Source organism: Chaetodon auriga, chromosome 2 (genome assembly GCF_051107435.1).
Source record: "Chaetodon auriga isolate fChaAug3 chromosome 2, fChaAug3.hap1, whole genome shotgun sequence".
Lineage (NCBI taxonomy): Eukaryota > Metazoa > Chordata > Actinopteri > Chaetodontiformes > Chaetodontidae > Chaetodon > Chaetodon auriga.
In genome coordinates, this window is record NC_135075.1 from 26652068 (window position 1) to 26670621 (window position 18554).

The following is an 18554-nucleotide window of genomic DNA, read 5'->3' on the forward strand; positions in this document are numbered from 1 at the left end:
GACAGACTTCTTTTGGAACAGTTTATTGGTGCTTTGGTCTCGTGACACACATTACCATTTTTATTTTCTACTGAACAGAATAAAGAGCGACTGACAGTGTGTACACAGTTTGTTTTGCTAAAAATGGTCATTTATAAAGCTGATTGTCTTGACACTGTAACTCATATTTCTCATGTAATGTCTAAGCTCATATATAACAGACATGTTTGGCTTTGTTCCTACATTCATATACAGACAGACCTATAAACATTCTTTACATACGTACAGTACATACACAGCAGGCCCTTCCTTCAGGACTTCTTTGATTGTCAAAACACTTTGAGTATTTTATAGGATATTATGGTAAAACTGTAGGGACAGATGGTCCAAACTGAAACACTTGTTTGATGCATCTGGAATATTTTCAGTAGATTACAAGCTAAAATTACAATACTGTATTGGTAACTGTGTCTCCCATGAATTCCATTCAGACACAACGATTTCAGATTAGAAAACGACTTTTGAGGGAAATATAAGAATTTTTGGAGATCTTAATTTTTTCTGCACACTGTAAATCCACTGCTGCTGCTGAAAACACTGATATTGAATCATACGGTAAATGTGCCATAAGACCAAACGGAGGACCTAAAAGAAGCTTAATAGCTCAGTGGGTTCAAAACTCTAAGATCTTACGTTTTGAGTCACTTTATTTAATACTAATATCAAAAATTTTGACTCATGCAGGTTTGACATAAGAGGCTCTTTTACAGAAAAATCATGGTCACGGTTAAATAAAGTAGTGGCTGGTGATAGAAATAGGACAGGATGCTGTGTTGAGGGAAAAAGCCTGTGTCCACCACCACAATCTTGTCTCACTCCGCTGTATGAACATCAGTCATGCCTGCATTCAAATTCACTGAGCATTGCATTAAGAGGTTTTTGGTAAAGTCTTGAAGAACGTACACGATACATTGACATTCATACATTCACAAAACATCGTGAATCCAGACTTTGGGCTTTGATAATCCATCAGAAATGGATGCACAGCTCTGTTTTCTCCAGTGTTTTCAGACATTAGGACTAATTTCAAGACGTCTTTTAAAGAGTGTTAGAAATGGATCAAGTTGGGAGAATTGCTGAGGAGCAATGAGTCCTTCAGCTTCAAAGAATGAACAAATTATAGATACAAAACACATGGGTATTACTGATGTGGTACACAGCGGTAACCCCAGTAACCTGACAAAACAGTGGGTGGAGCCACAGTGTCGTGGTATGTGGACTGACGTCTGGCATTCAGGTCGTCGCCATCTTGGTTTTTTGGAGCCAGAAGTGACACAAGAGGGTGGAGCTGAGGAGGATACACATCTCTACACCTTTATCTGGACTGGTTCTGACTGAGAACCCGACGACACACCATGGCAGCTCCTTGTCAATCACAAAATAGCCACGCCCTGAAGCATACCCTGCTTTATCGTCTATTTCCCTCCAGGTCCAGTGGAGGCATTCCAGAGCACAGTGGCCATCGTGGTTTACCAGCAGTCTGGATACAGCAGCTACAGAGTTCTGGAACATGTTGGTTAAAGTGATTGTTGATATTCTTTTGACTTTGTCTGTCAGTGACATCATCATGAAGTCCCCATTCGATTGGCTGCAGTGCCAGTCCCTCAGAGTGGGCCAAGCATCAGCACCTGTGGGTCAGCTCCTCACCCTGCAGTGAGTCAGCCTCGCTGGTGTCCATGCCGACCTCATCCCCCTCCTCAGTCCCACTCCGCTCCTCCTCCATCACCCCCCTCTCATCCTCCACTTGACATGGAGAAGCAGAGGTGAAGAGAGAGGTGGGAACGTCATTAGCACTTCCGCTGAGAGTCTCTCCTTTTCCTTCTCCTCTATCCATCTCCCAGGCTGCTCTGGCTCCTGGCTCTGTCCCCATAACACCACACCCACCATGCCCCGTCTCCATCTCCACACCTGTCTCATTGATCGTCAGCCTCGTCTCACCATCCATCCCTGCATCACTGTCTAATTCCAAACCCATCCCACCAGCCACACCCACACCTGTCTCCACCTCCCCACCCGGCACACCAGCCTCTTCACCCAGACCGACCTCTGCTTCCAAACGCAGCCCTGTTTCTGTCTCCCCCCACACCATTTTTTCATCCTCAAGCCCTGAATCACAGCGCAAGCTCAGGCCCGTCTCACCAAGCAGCCTTATCTGTCCACCCAGCCCTCCCTCCAGACACTGTCCCGTCTCTGGTGGCTGGTCTCCAGTCAGTGCTGCGGCCTCCTTGGCTTGTCTGATGCAGTTGATCCATTGCTGTTTGTTGAAGGCGTCACTGGCCTGGAAGCAGTGGCTCTGTGGCTGACCTCCTGCACGGTACGAAACCCGGAAGAAGTTCTTTGCTGTGAGGAGGAGAGAGACGATATTACTGTCAGACATCTTTGCCAATAAGTTTTAATTTCAAAATGTGTAATTTTAAGATTTGTTGTTTCTGAAAGAAACTCAGTCTGTTCTTCATTTTCATCCCAAATGTGTATATAAAGTTTATCACTGGACTTCCTTTCACTGAAACAAAGAGGCCCAAACTGGACTCAGACAGCCTCAAACCAAAAGTGAAGTAAAGATCTTTCGGCTTTGCAGGGTACTTATTAGTATATAGTAAGGAACCGGGGTAGTTCACAACAGACGAAAGAAAAAAAGTGAAAGCCTGCAACTGATCCTGATTTCTTCTGTGGAACAACAAAATGAAATGCATCTGTTATAACTGTGATCTACTGACTGCGCTCGTTGTTGCTGAAAGCCCCTCTGATGGACCCGCCCACTCTCATCTCTCCGTCTAATAGGTCCTCCAGGTCCAGCTGCCGGATGGGGATTGGCTGGCGGCAGAGCTGGTAGCTGACTGGCTGGTCGTTCAGCGAGACAGACCTGGTGATTACCAGGACGTCCTGGAACAGAAACACATGGAGCTTCTGCAAAGAGACAAAGAGACAGTGGAGTTATTTTTCTTCACCTGGTGTTTGCTCTATCAGCTGTTTTTATGCACACTTGTGTTCATGGTATAAGACTGCAGAAATCTACTGACAAGTCCTCTGTTGTTCTTCAGTTCTCCGTGGCAGCTGAGGGTCCTGGAGCGGTCAATGAGTTCGTCCCTCTGTCCGTCCTCCGTGTACAACAGACGGTCTTTATAGTACTGACACTCCGACTCACCCGTCCGCCTGTTGATGTCCGCCACCACGCTCTGCACCATCAGCATCTGTAGAGCAAACAGACAAAGTCGAACTCGATCAGCACATGTCAAAGCATCTGATGTGTGTTAATCCGACAAACGTGATCTACTGAGTCAACACCTTCCCTGACACAAATCATTTTCCTATCTACTGCCTCAGTCTGATGCAACCAGACCTATGGGACAAAGGTGTACAGTGTCTTAACGTTGGTTTTTCTCACCGCCTCATCCAGGTGCTGCCGGTCCGGGTGGTCATTGGGCGTGTGCTTCAGGATCTCCCTGAGCAGCAGTGGATATTTCACCAATCGGCTGCGGGGGATGTCCAGGAAGTTCCACAGGTCCAACTTCCTGCTGAAGGGCGACTGCAGACAGCGCTGCAAGAAGTCCTGCACCCGCCGATCCTGCTTCTTTTGGTCCAACAAGGCTTTGGCCTTCACCTGGTTGCTGCAGTACGAAGTGTAGGAGGAGAGACAGGGCAGCTGCAGGGACACAGAGACGGAGACCTGGTTACTGCAGAGCACAGGAGACATGTGACAAATGATTTAATGCCATCTTTATTCTGCAGACGGCATGATTATTTTCAGTATGTTACCCAGTCAGTCAGGATGTGTCCCACATGTTCTGTGGACCCATCAGCTTTTCTGGCATCTCTGAGGTGACTCAGCAGGTCTGAGGAGAGACAGACAAAATTCTATAAATGCTGTGCATCTGCAGGAAGACCAGCGGAGAGACAGGGGTTGACCTGCAAATGGTCCAGGCTAGAATCAAATGTTTTTCAGTAGCATCCACAAAAAGTGACACAGCTGCAACCATAAGACTCTGAAGTGAATCTCCATATTTAATCCATGACATCAACACCAATACTAGCACCAATACAATACTTAACATTTCAACGTCGATACCAAAACAATTTTTTCCACAAGTGATTTGAATATTTCAGGAAATATAAACATATTTTTCTTTCATTCAAAAAAAGAAGTTACCGTCTTTAATGTTGTCTAAACACAAACGGCCGTCCGAGAGCTCGGCATGAAACAGGTCAAAACTGGTCAATAGAAACATATGTATTAGAAAACTGACCAGATGTCTGATGAGACATTTCCTTTGAGCTCATTCAGTCATCACCTCTGCAGTGTTGACTGTATATGTGCAGAGAGGTGTTGAAGGTTTCTCATTCACTTCTACAAAAGCAGCTTTTACACAGCGTGGTCAAGGCAGGTCGTCATCCCGGTTTAAAAGGGGCCACAGTCACCGTCTGGTGGTAATTAGAGGAACTGCAGCTTTAAGCCCTTCACAGACATGGAACACAAAACACTGCTGGCTTTGTGTATCATGCTGTTGTGTTAAAGTGATGGCTTTAAAACTTCTTCTGAAGCCTTAATGACCATCATGAGCGTGAGGGTTGTGCTTCTCTTGCTGAAAGTGGTGGGAAATGTTACGAGGTCCGACCTGCTAAGATTACTGTTGTGACCTTTATGAAAAGTCCCCATCAGATGCTCCCACCTACCTTCATGCAGTGGGATCAGTGAGTCCAGAGTCCCAAAGATCTGGTTCAGCTCCTGCTCAGTCATGATTGACAACTTCAGCATCGGGTCACGGTAGGCCTGCACACACGAGTATAATACAGAAAATACTGGTACTGTCGAATAAATGCAGGAGGAAAGTCAGTTTTACAAAGAAAGATAAAGGTTTTTGTTTACCTTCTTAGCCAACTTGAGATCTTCCACCAAGTCCTGCTCGCCCTGAGCCAACTCAAATATAGCCTGCAGGAGGAGAAAGAGTTTGAGTCTGAGAAATGTGTTTGGGTTGTCGATAAGTGTTCAGAGATGGACGAGACTTCAGAATTTTTGTATTTATAGTCATTTATATTTCTCTCTCTAAATGTCGTCACCCATTGAGAATAAGTGCTGTATCATTGTAAAAAGATGGTGGTCACGTTGCTTTATATACATGATACCATTTTCTTAAGTCTCATAGCTGACTGATGGACTGCGCGTATCAGAAATCCTTCGGTCCACCGTGTCTCTCACCTCTTGCCGTTTTATCTCTTTCGGGCTCAGAGGTTGAGTCGCTCCCAGCCGGACGTCGAACGTCTCGCTCCAAAGCTTGCTGTCACGGCGCTTGGCGGCTGGGGCCGTGGCCGTGGAAACCCGCGCGGCCGTCATGGAGGAGGAAGGGTTGGACACCGTCGCTGAGATGACGCGCGTCTTCATTGTCGAGGAAGAGGGAGGAGGATGAGCGGCTCTCTCCATCTGACTCTCATTACGAAAACTGATGGAGCGCTGCAGAGACGAGAGGTGGTTAAACCAGCTGAAAGGTACAGAACAACACAGAACGTTCTTATTTTCTGTATCTGTAGCGTAGAGCTGCGAAGTGGAAAGAGCTAGAAAGCGCCCTTCATGTGAGTGCCTACAGCTGGAGCACTTCTACATCCTGGATCAGTATTAAAGTCTCCTGTTTGGATCATCGGTTCAAAAGATGAACAGACGCATTAGGAAACATCTGGTTCTTTGGATTAAAATGTCACCGCTCATGGCAGGTGCTGAAGATTACAGTGTTTGGAAAACCTGCAGCTTGAATTAGTTCACTTTTGAATTCTGGGTCAATTTTCGTTAGAATAAGCCAGTAATAACAGTGATAAAGTGTTTTCTACAGCTCTGATTCACACCTCTCCATCTCCATCTCCATAGCAATGTCTGCAGAGGCTCATGGATATTGTAGTATTACTGTCCGCCATGAAAAACTGATGGATGAAACAACGTTGACATCATTAAACTGTGAGGTCTTTACATCAACCTAGGGGATTAAATTATTTGGGAGGGTCTTGTGTGTCCATGTTTGGTAACTTTGAGGATATCATTAAACAAGAGAAATGAAACGGGATTGAAGAAAACCCCTTCAGCACCACTGGCCTCTACCACTATGCAACTTCATGGACTAAAAAACTGGTGCAGACATCTGAGTGGCTGTTCACCTGCAGCGTCTGACCAATCCTCTTCAGCGGTGTGGTCTTGACGGGCGGCAGCAGGCTGGCCAGAGACGTCACCCTGGTAACAAGTTTACTGCGCTTGGTGTTGGGCTCCTGGAGGAGACAACAGAGTCAAACTACGTCACAAAAAACCAAAAGATCCACAACCTGCTGGAGTGACTCTCACACAGACCTGCAGGCTGAAGCATGAACAGTGTCATATTCTGGGAATTTACTGAAGCTTTTGTGCAAAGAATTTAAACATTTCAGAACTTGGCGCCCCCCAGAGGTGATAAAAAGACACACTGTGGCGAGCAGAAGCCGGGGGGAAAAGTCATACGACGGGCTTCATGCATGTGTGTATAAAATGTCAAGGCAACTGTAGGGAGACAGAGACGGGGACGCTGCAGTCATGAGGTATGTGTCTTAACCATCTAATAGCTGTTGAGGTGTTTCAGTCTGGACCAAAGTGGTGCACAGACCCACCGACCAACCGACCGACAGACCGGCAGACTGGCAGACACGGCTTAAAAAAATCCTACATATCATTTCCAAAGGGCTGTTGATCAACTGATAAGTTTTCCATTGAGTCTGAACAACATGGTGAGTGTTGATGTTCTAGCGGTTTGCGGGAAAGTTGACAGTATTATTAACACACTGCAAGTGAAACAATAGTGTGACTCAAAGTCTTTCCTTTTCTACCAGACTCTCTCTCTCTCTCTCTCTCACTCACACACACACACACACACCCACACCCGCATCCACACACACAAATATAGACCTCGGTATTGCCACCAGTCTGCTTGTCCTGGATACACTTACAGTAAATCAATATGTGTGTTTGTGTGTGTATCTTCAGGCCTGCCCTGCAGCCCGCAGTCAGCTGACCTACTGGAACACAGGAACCATCAAACTTTGTTTCCATCAGCACACACAGTCAGGAACCAGCCAACCAAAAATAAATCGGCCTCTGGCAGACAGCCCTTTGTTTTTTTCATCCTCGATCTTTGACCACGGGAAGATTCTCAACTTCAGCTTCAAAAGTCCCAAATCTGATGACAGAGTCTCAGCCGTTTTCAGTGATTTTACAGAAAAAGTAAAGAGGAGACTGACAATAAAAAATGTGACATGATAGCGACTGAAGTTGCTGTTGGAGGTCTGATGTAAACAGCAGTGATTTCCCTCCTTTAGCAGATGATGCTGCTGTATTTATCAAAGATAGAACTGCTCAGAGAGGACGATAAATAATCAGTTCATTTGCTTTATAATCGAGAAGTTTCCATTGGACATGTTGTAATGGGTTTTCTGTGTGTGATGGCGCTTCAGATGATTCAATCTGACAAAGATCAATTAGGTGCAGTAGGTTAACAGTAGACTGGTTCTCTAATTAAAGCAGGTTTACAGCAGACTGACTGACTCAGGTCAGCTGTCAGGAGATTTTCTAACTTATGACCGGGACGCATTCAGCATGGGGTGGCCAGCATGCAGGTATCTGCTTAAGGGGATTAGCCGAAACGTCGTCTTTGCGTCTCCAGTTGCGAGTCGGACTGTAAACAATAACATAATAATAATAGTAAACAACTATTATGTACGTAAGAGGAAGTCCCGGACAGCTGCTGGACACACTGACCACAAAGCATTATTGATAGGTTCAGGGATTAACCTGCACCAGGTGGGAGAAGAGGCCTGAGAGGCAGGAGAGACGTCTGATGATCACGTACGACTGACAGAGGGAAGACCAGAGCTCAGAGGGTCAAACATGGAGAATCAAAACCTTCACATCAGGAAAAACAACATGATGTTCCCTCAGCTGCTCTCACATGTGTTCAGTTTGAGGTCTGCCGCTTCACTGCCTTTTGTTCGAGTTGGGGAAAAGTTGATCGTGAATTAGAGGGAAATATTCAAGAATGAAAGCAGACTTGAGAATGAAATGGAGTAACATCTCAAAGTCTAATGAAGGATTAACTTTACAGCTGCGTGGATTATATTAGATTAGATTATATTAGATTAAATTAGATTAAATTGTAGTAAATATGATGAGATCAGACCAAATCTGATTAGATCAAATTGGATTAAATCAGATTATATTAGGATAGGTCAGATCATATTAAATTCGATCAGATCAGATCATATTAGATAAACCTTCATTTAATATTAAGTGATAAGAGATTAAACTGAATTACATTCTGTTAAACCAGATAAGATTAGATTCACTTAGTTTAGAGGGGATCAAGTCAGATTAGACCACGTTAAATCAGATTAGATTAGAAGTCAGAGCGGAATAAATCACACTGAATCAGACTAAAGTTTAAGTGAAGCATGTGTGTGAAATGTAAAAACAGTTTAACCTAAATAACAACAAAAAGATGCTAAAGAATCAACTGATGAAAGTACAACATAATTCATTTAATTAGAATTAATAATTCACAGTTCAGATTAACAGATCTCACCTCCACCTGTTTCCCCATGTTGATCTTCCCTTTGCTGAACTCCACAGAGCATCCAGACTCAAACCAGTGGACCAGAAGGCAGAGGGGACTCTGCCCCCCCACCACCATACTGCTCACCCCACAGCCCAGCACAGGATCTGGAGCTTCCCCAGTACCAACAGAGCATCCAGCAATACTTTCAAACTGGTAGAGGGTCCAGGACCAGTTAACGACAGAAAGCGTGACACTGACAAACCATTAAGAGCGCGATCCACTAAGTCTTTACTGCTTTATCCAAAAAACACCCGAAAGAAACTGGTGCCAGTCAAGTTTCAAACAAAAGTCTGGTTCTGGAGGAGCAACCGGAAAGAGTTTGGTACCAGAAGATCGTCCTCTCAACCCAGTTCTGGTGGTGTCCTGAAAACGATGGACAGGATCCAGCTGGAAGCCGGCAGAGGGTTCAGAGTTCAGACAGGTCTGGAGCTCTGAGTCTCTTTTTCCACGTTTTTCTCTGTCAAAGCTGTTAAAGCTTCTCTCTGCCGGTGACGGCTGTTCACTCGTCTCCCCCTGAAGCTCCGTCTGAAAGCACACAGCTGACTCTCTCTCGCTCTCTCTCTCTCTCTCTCTCCCTCTCTCACTCACCCACCCCCTTTACTTCCTCCCTTTCTTTTTCCCATTTCCTCGACCCTCTGTTTTTTCATTTTTTCTTTCATTATTGAGGAAATGAGTATTCTGAGCTTTAAGTAAAGAGTGACATAAAGTACACTTCTTATTGTCATCAAATCCCATGAAAATATCAAAATCAACAATGACCTGATCCACTAACGAGTACTGAGTGTGTATTAATGCCTGATATATCTTCTTCCTCTGCGCCATAGAGCTCCATTGTTGTTTAAAAACTATTAAAGCACATCAGTGAGTCACACTGCTGCACCGGGCCACACGTTCCTTCATTACCATGAACACACACACACACACACACACACACACACACACACACACACACACACTGCAGTTTATTTTGTGTCAACGCCACGTTCACTGTCCTGCTGCTGGAAATACTCACTAGAGACCAAATGTGGATTAATGCACAGCTGAAAACAGTCCCCAATAAATGTATTATTTCCTCCTGTTTGAGTAATGTCCTACGACACCCAGCTGTAGAAATTAAACTTCAGCCATCTTTAGAGATTTTACCAATGGGTTTATGGCTGAGAGCCATAGACAAGCAGGAACATACTGACATACTAATACATTATTGGTTTTGGTCTTTTCATGGGATTTGTTAACAATAAGAAAACAGAAGACAAAAAATAATCCATAACAAGCAAAAGTCCTGCAATCAATTTTCAGCAGGTATTAGTGGCTGCATGTACTCGGGTGTGTCGAGTAAAGGTCAACATGGAGCAACACTTAAAGCAGAAAGAACAAATTTATTGTCCAATATAACGTGTGTTGCTTTCCGTCTCCATGCACCTTCCTGAAGTGGGTGAAGCTGTGCCAGAAATCCCTGCTCTGCTTCTACAGCTCTCAACAAAACCACAGCAACGTCATCCAGGCTTTCAGTGGAGGTAACGATGACGGTCAGGGAGTGTCCGTGTTCTGTGGTTTTAAGGACCACCGCACTCTTTGAACATCAAACGTCAAACCAGAAAGTATCTGATGATCTGAACAGTTCTGACATTGTGTCGAAGACATCTATGTGTTGCTTTGCAGAGATACCTACTGAAGTTAGCATGCTAACCAGCTAGTCCCAGCCTGTCCCTTTGTGGTCGGGCTCACCAAGAGGCTGCTGAAGCCGGTTTCGGTTCTGGTGCCCATTCTGGTGCCGCTCCAAGCCAGCGTTCCCTGCTGGATCCCCCCCACCCCTGACCTGAAAGCCTCCTCCTCCAGGTGGTATAATCGTCCTAAACACCAATACTCCCCCAGTTCTTCCATACTGCACCTTTAAGCCACCTTCATTTGGTAGGATGAATCCAGCATTCATCAGTGCATCGTAAAGCAAAGCGCTCTCAACAAGCCCTCCGCTGTGATTATTACACTGATCACCATCAACATACAACAGCTTAATGCGGAAGAGGGCATTTAAGAGGTGCCTTGTTTGATAGCTTAATCTACAGCAATGCATTATATTTAAATGTCATCACATAATTTACAAGCAAAATGAATTCTGCAAACAAAGTTCAGTCCTCTGGTACATGAGTGAAGAAAAAAGCACATTTGCTTGAAAAATGTAGTAAAATAGATATAAAAAGACAATTTTCCCCTTTAAAATGTCAACAGTTTATCATTACATATTACCATCACCTGAACATACACACTGGCTGTTACTGGAGCTGATACTGGAGCTACTGGTGGTGCTGGGACTGTTGGGCTGTTCATCAGTCGATGCCAATCTGAACTGTAATTACTGGAGAGCGAGAGAAGCCTGCAGGCAGCCACAGCTCTGCCCTGATTCTCCAGCAGTTTTTAAGTCAATTACTGAGTGTGTTTGTGTGTTTATTTGTGATGTGGTGAACATGCGAGCCACACTGTGCAGGCAAAAACATGACATTTCAGAATTAAGACTGGTTTCAGCCATTTTTCAAGCTAAAACTCCAGCTTCTCAAATGGACTTCTCAACTGATTATTTGTTTTCTGACAGTCTGAAGACAAAACCATGAATCAATGACTCGAGAAAAGAACTGGAAGAACGACGGACAATTAAAATAGTCATTAGCTGGTTGAGGTCAGAGTAAGTCTCCAGGGAATGAATGTAAGTCAGTGTTATGTCCTCACACACACACACACACACACACACACACACACACACACACACACACACATCCTGGATCAGCTGTCGGTAATGAAGCAGAAGAAGAAGAACACCGATCATTGTGTCATTTTTAGAAACGTTTGTTTTCCTCGGTTTCCTTTGAAAGCCGTGACGAGTATCAGAGTCAGAGCATCGTCGCTGACCTTTGACCTGACATGAAACAAACCTCCTGTTCAGCCAACCAACGCTGCCCTTCTGACTCAGCTCCATTGTCTGTTAATGGGCCAGTTGGGTCGTGGACGCCCAGAGAAGAACAAGAGTCACCGGCTGATCCCAGAACAGATTCAGTTGTCTCCACTGACTCAGACAAACCCGCTTCACTACTGTACTGTGACGCATCGCAGCCAAGAGAAACTGAACAGAGGTGTGGCAAAATATGGACGGATGATGTATGATGGGTTTTTCTTCTTTGTCTTGGTGGTTTATTCTGCATAAGTTGCAGAAAAGGGAAAGAAACAGAAGGAAAAATCCTAAAAGTGGATGATGAACTGCAGAGAGCTGCAGGTGAGAAAACGTCAAAGTGAAGTTAAACGTGGCTCCGATCTCAAACCTTCATCATTATAAAATACTGTATGTCTCACTCTGATTTCACGACTTCCTCTGAGGGTTAAAATCTACGGAAGATGCAGCATTAAAAACTTTTTTTGGTTCATTATTAAGTTTTCTGCGTTACTATTTACCTCATAATTACTTTAGTATCTCTTAATTATAATATTATATTGCAATAATTTTAACTTCCCATAACTAAAGCACCTCATTATGAGCAAAAAAAAGCTTTGATAATCATAAAAGAAACCCACTTGCGGCGGATCACTGTGCTTCCTTAAAACACCAAATTACTTTAAAACTGTCTAAGAAAATAAAAGCCCGACAGCCTTATTAAAAGTTCTTGTTGTTGTTAAAAGATGTCAGAAGAAAACACATCTCCCCTCACAGTTTACTGGCCTCGCTTCACTGAACCACATCAATAACTGTCAATCTGCCATGTGAGCCTGAGGGGCTCAGTAGATATTAATTAACCCGTGAAAACATCTATAACTCGGCTGGAAACCTCCACAGTAAATGAGGTACAGCTCTGAATGACAGCAGGACTCCTTTAAAAGCTTTATTCACACACTTTCAGCGTGTTTTGTTTTTGTTTTACTACCATGTGAAATTTTTTTTTGGTCACTCTTTGTTTTAGAGGTCCCAAAGTTTCCTATAATTAAGGATTTCATATTATTAGCGAACCCATTGGAAGGTTCTAGAAAAGACTATCAGCAAAGCCACCAGTAGGTCAGCTGATCCTAAAAAAATGTGACATTTAAGCTTAAAATCTCACATTTTAACACTCAGAGGCCACTTTATAAGGTACATCTGTGGCTATTCAGTCCACCATGAATCACAGAGTTTATAATGTTCAGTTTTTGCTGACATGGTTAGAAATGTGTGAATTCAATTACATGTCTGTGACTGAGGTTGTAGTTAAAGGTACATGTTTCTAATTTTTCTAATTTACAGTCAACTGCATCATTAACTCTGACCTCAGTCATGAACACAGAATTAACACCTCTATCACAGTCAACATTAAAGGCGCCATAAAGGAGACTTTACGGCAAAGCAGTTTAATTGGATTACATTACGTTTCACAGGTGTACCTAATAAAGTGGCCATTGAGTGTATTTCAGTAATTAATAATGACTGAATGTTTACTTTCCTTGGTTTAAATCTTCAAAGTAATTAAAAACTCTTAAAAACTCTAATCTCAGAGTTACATCACATTACTGATAAAAAAAATAAAACTCAGACTTCGATGTGATTCATCTCCAGTCCAGATAAAAACAGTCCTGTTCCTGAAGTGAATATGTTGATATAAAATCCAAACCCCTGTCGGGACCTTTGACCTTAAATCACTGAAAATAATCTCCAGGTCCAGGAGTTTCAGTAAGAGCACAATATGACTGAGTGTGACTCACTGAGCTGCAGGGACGAACAGGAGACGAACAATGGACTGTGATTTATTCCAGGTTCACTATCAGCTGCCGCTGGTTTGTAACTAAATAAGAGCGATGGCGCGTTTGTCACACAAACGCTGCAGCGTATTGAACAGGGTGGACATCCTGTGTTAGAGCGAGCAGGGAGGGAAACGCCCGGGAAGGAACGGGCTGCTGGCAGAGGGCTAAAAATACAGACACGTATGAGGACCTAGGGGCTCCTGAGGGTCCCAATATATAATAACCTCACTGCTGAAGATAGTAAACTACAAGGTTGAGAAATGAAAGATGTGTTTCAGAGGAGACGTATTCCTTTCCTGTGTGTGTGTGTGTGTGTGTGTGTGTGTGTGTGTGTGTGTTTTTATGAAAATGTGTGTAATGTTTGGATATTATGTATAATTATAGGATTTTCAAGAAATCTTAAATTTGAGTGATTACAGTATGCTTCTCCTTCAGAAATACACATTCCTGCCTATGACTTGACACTATCTCCCTGGTCTACAGGTGGCGGTAACGAGCCACTAAACATCACAATCCACCAGCAAAGGCAGTGAAGAAGAAGACTGCTAGCTCGTAAACACGGATGTAAACAACGCAGGTTTAAAACTTTTCTGAAAAATCCACTTTGCAAATGTTTTATGAGGAAGAAACTGCATTCGACGCGTTCATTAGACTTCAGGGATCAACACAAGTGTAAAACTCCGCAGGGCGCCTTTAAGTCATAATCAAAACACAAAATACAGGAGAAAAGAGCTGCTGTTCAGAACTTCCTGACTCACAGAAGTGGGTTTTGATGTGAAGATACTCTTGAAAGCTCAACGTAAACACTACCTGCACAGTAAGTCACATTTCAGAGATGTTACTTTTTCCATTTTCAGCTCATATTCAAAAGGTGTGAACGTGCTGCCAACACAGACAGGAAGTATTTAACCCTGTCAAAGTAAAAGTTGACAAATTTCACCACTGTTTGAGACAAGAGTGAAAACTTTTTAGCCACAAGCCCAAAAAGTTCAGAGGAGCGAAACTTACGTTGATGTCCAGACTGCAGAGACTGAGGGAGTCTGCATCTCTGCTGGCCTGCTTCCTCTTCTTCTGCAAAACACAGAACACAGCAAACGTTACTTTAGACGTACTTTAACAAGCGTCGATCAACAAACGTGCTCTGACTCATCAGACTTTAACAGCTGAGTGAAAAGATGTTTTGATTTCACACTGAATCAAACTACTCAAACATGCCGTGAAAGTGACAGTTAACACCAAACCTGCAGCTCGAAGCAGCTGTTAGCTCTTTGCCTCGGTGTACTCGAGCAGTCTTCGAGTACCACTTCAGTAATACTTGAGTATACTTTAAGCGTGAACAGTTGCTGACTTGGCACAACTTTTTACAAACTTTAAGTGTGCTGAAGTACACCAGTGAAAACAGGATTCAGGTACAATTGTATCATATCATCACTGTGTCGGAAAAACATACTTTAATATTCTTAAAATTAATTAACATGAAATTAAAGTACACTTTCATTAAGCACGCTATGTATTGCAAAGGACTTGAAAACAACTATATTTTTCATAAGTACACTTTATTACTATTAAAAGTATTTGTAATTTAGCACACTTTTTAAAAGTACACAAAAGTACAATTTCTAACTGGGTTTGAACTGGGTTTGAACTGGGTTTGCAGAACTGACAGCCTCAACTTTCTAAGGCTACCTGCTCTGCTCAGTTTGATGCAAAGTTTATTTCACAAAAATATTACCAAAGCAAAAAAGAAAAATTTCCTGAAACCAGCCGTCAAAAATATAACAAGCTGAGCAGCATCAGTAAAACGAACAGAAAACACTGACTGTACTGTGAAGCAAAGCAGTCCATCAGTAATGTAAGAGGGGGTCATGTGACAGTCCGGGTGATATTAGATTGGATAATATTAGTCTGAGCGGGTGATGAGACGGACTCAGAGGACGATGCTGGACAGCCACCTGCATCTTTCTGACACCTGTCGAAGTTACTGTGCTGAATGATGCAGAAACTCTGATGAAGAAACAGTTTTTATTATGTTTGGACTCCAGCAGTTCAAATGTTAGTTCTGTATTAGTATCAGAGTTCCACTAACAACACGGTCATCAGGTGACCTCTGTGGTCAGTGTCCATGTGGTGGGAAGCTGCACAGGTGCACTTACACTTAACACAAAAACACATATACAGTTCCTGTGTGCTGCCGTGACGACAAAAACAGGAAGAAAACACACAAGCACCTGATGAACTGGGTCACTGAGGGCAAAGAGCTGTACGTGGGAGAGGAGGAGGAGGAGGCGGAGGAGAGGAGAGGAGGAAAGAAAGGCAAGAGGAGAAAGGGAGGTGGGAGGAAAGAGATTAGGGTGACGACAGGCAAGGAGAGGAAGACAAGAGGAAAGAGAAAGGAAAGAAGAGGAGAACAGAAGACAGGAGAAAAAAAGAGAGACGAGATGAGAGAAAAGAAGGAGGTAGAAGGAGGGAATGAGAGGAAGGACGGCAGAAAGGAGAGGAGAAAGGAGACAACACAGAGGAATGAAAGGAAAGAAAGAGTGAGAGGAGGTGGAAGGAGATGCATGGAGGAGGAGAGAAGGAAAGAGGGGAGAGGAGAGGAAAAGACCAAAGGAAGAAAGGGGAGGTTCAAAGAGATGAGAGGAGGACACGAGGAGGAGGAGGAGGATGTTGGGATCAGTGTAGCGGACTGTAACAATAGCAGGAAGTCTGGTGTTTGTTCAGTATTGTGTTAAGACTTTGTTGTTGGCCGGACATTATATAACCTGGCAGACTTTACCTTTAACTCACTGTCGCTATAGAAACCAAAGACAAGGACATCCACCGGTCCATATAAGGTCGTCCTGTAAACATCACAGCGACCAATGAACAGTCAGCTGGAAGGTGACGATCTGACAGGACCTCCATGTCACAAAATAAGCTTATTTGAGTTAAACGAGGAAATCGATATCAATCTCATGTCTGTATGTTAAAAATGAAGCTACAGCCAGCACACTGTTAGCTTAGCTTAGCATAAAGACTGGGAGCAGGGGGAAACAGTTAGCCTGGCTCTGCCCAGTGCCTGTAAATTTAAATCCATAACAAAACCAAGTGTGGTGTTTTACACGTGGTTTAAAGTTCAGACTGCAAACTTCTGATTTCTGTCATCAGGACACGCAGACGGAAAATGTAATGACCCGTAGTTAACGAAAAGATCATGTCACATTCACAGCATCTCTGAAGCAGTGCAGGTACAGAGCGGAAAGAGAGAGAGGACGACAGGCCGCAGAGAGCCACAGGCTGGAATCGAGCCCACACTGCTAACCACGCAGCCTTAGCACGTGGAGTGCACGCTCTAACAGGTGAGCTACCTGGAGACCCCATCCAACAGTAATTTAAAGATATGCCAGCACACCCTTCCTGCAGGCTCGCGCTGCGAACGGCAGTCAATGAACAACATCCACATGAAGGAAAGTGTGACCCAACACCCAACATGCAGAAATTACATAAAGCTGCATTATGAAATGTCCCTTCGACTGGAACTCGAGGACGCAGAGACGGCAGGTGGGACAGACTGTGCTGTAGGTCATGTCTTCACACTGTCAGCACTGAGCGTGGTATCAATAAAACACAAAGCAACAAACAGCGTTTATGAAGAGGAAGGAGGCGGCGGCTGTCCGGGGTCTCGTCTGTCTGACCGACCTGTAACATGTGAAAGCTCAGAGACTCACCCGATAGTAAACAAACAGACAGCAGCCCATCATCTGCTCCTCAAACGCTGCGCAAGTGTCAATTAACTCTCTCTGCAAACAGGCATGCGCTGCTCCTCTTCCTCCTCTTCTTCTTCTCCTCCAGGTCACTTTGTTTTCACTCCAAAGTCACATCAGCTGTCCTTTCTTTTCTCTTACTCTCCTCCTTCCAGTCACCTCCTTCACAGTCACATTGCTGTTCTCCTTTCTCCTTTCTTGGTCTTTCCTCGTCTCACACTCTGCTCACCTCCTCTTCTTCTCTTCCTCCTCCAGTTTGTCACCACTTCTCACTTTTCTCCTCCTCAGTCAGAATTTTAAATGCTCTTTTCTCTCCCGTTTCCCTACTCCTTCTCGTCTCCTCCTGTTTTCTACCTTCTTCTGTCCCCTGCCCTCCTCTCGTCTCCTCCTCCGCCCCCTCAGTCACAGACTAAACCTCCTCAGCAGCTCCTCTCTCCTCCTCAGCTTCACCACCTCTGTGAGTGGATCTGCAGACCCTCAGGAACAGGAACACCTCACAATGTGTCTGTGTGTGTGTGTGTGTGTGTGTGTGTGTGTGTGTGTGTGTGTGTGTGTGTGTGTGTGTGTGTGTGTGTCCACTCAGTTCCCACTGGACAAACAGGAAGTGACGGTCGTCAGGGGAAACAGGCCGTCTATAATTAGGAGCTCCAGGAGACATGGAGACACCAGCAGAAGAGACACAATAAAACACTGTAAAAATAGTTAGAAGTAAAAGTCCTGCGTTGAAAACATTACTGAAGTAAAAGTACGCAAGTATAATTGGGAAAATACACTTAAAGTATTAAAAGTAAAAATGCAGAGAAACTCCCCCTGTGACTGTGAGTACTGACTTCTGATGATGACATGAGATGATTATTCCTCATGTAAAAGCAGGACTTTACTGTTGTAGCTGGCTGTTGGTGGAGCTCATTTTGAACTGATCTGTTCTGCAACTCATGATTATTCTTCATGCTTTGAGCACAAAAACCTGAAATTGCAAACTAAGAAGTGACTAAAGCTGTCAGATAAACAGAAGAGTAAAAAGAACTATGTTTCCCCTGATTTGTAGAATAGCAGTATGAAGTGGCATGAAAATAAAGGTTTCAAGTACAAGTACCTCAAATTTGCACTTGAGTACTCACTATATACGCCATACAGACAAATATATGTAATCATTACTGGATGTTCTGCCATAAGAATTTGTAGATATCCACGTTCTCAACAGGACGAACTGTAATAACTTTGATGAGTTCCCACCATCAGCATGTCGACGTTCATCAGCCTCAGCCGATCGTTAGCATTAGCATGCTAACACGTTGCCTTGGTAAATATTGTCTGCTGAACATCAGCGTGTTACACTGTCACTGTGAGCATGTTAGCATGCTGGTGTTAGCATTTAGCTCAGAGCAGGGCTGTGCGTCAG

At 43.9% G+C, this 18554-nt stretch overlaps 1 protein-coding gene across 4 annotated transcripts in view; it reads right to left on the bottom strand.

Annotated features, from left to right (window-relative positions):
• The window catches only part of arhgef3 (Rho guanine nucleotide exchange factor (GEF) 3), a 26051-nt gene continuing 7497 nt past the window's right edge, over positions 1-18554 (bottom strand). Inside the window, exons 1-11 of one of the 4 annotated variants that reach the window (XM_076744212.1) lie at positions 17117-17631; positions 14418-14480; positions 6178-6285; positions 5234-5485; positions 4904-4966; positions 4711-4807; positions 3796-3872; positions 3425-3682; positions 3060-3230; positions 2757-2946; positions 1-2379 (exon numbers count right to left, since the gene is read on the bottom strand). In XM_076744212.1, coding sequence (XP_076600327.1) covers positions 1661-2379; positions 2757-2946; positions 3060-3230; positions 3425-3682; positions 3796-3872; positions 4711-4807; positions 4904-4966; positions 5234-5485; positions 6178-6285; positions 14418-14480; positions 17117-17149 — 2031 coding nt within the window. In that variant the 5' untranslated portion in view covers positions 17150-17631 and the 3' untranslated portion in view covers positions 1-1660. Of the gene's footprint in view, positions 2380-2756; positions 2947-3059; positions 3231-3424; positions 3683-3795; positions 3873-4710; positions 4808-4903; positions 4967-5233; positions 5486-6177; positions 6286-8621; positions 9145-14417; positions 14481-17116; positions 17632-18554 lie in introns of those variants that run through there. The other 3 variants (XM_076744223.1, XM_076744191.1, XM_076744202.1) reach the window with 3 other exon arrangements.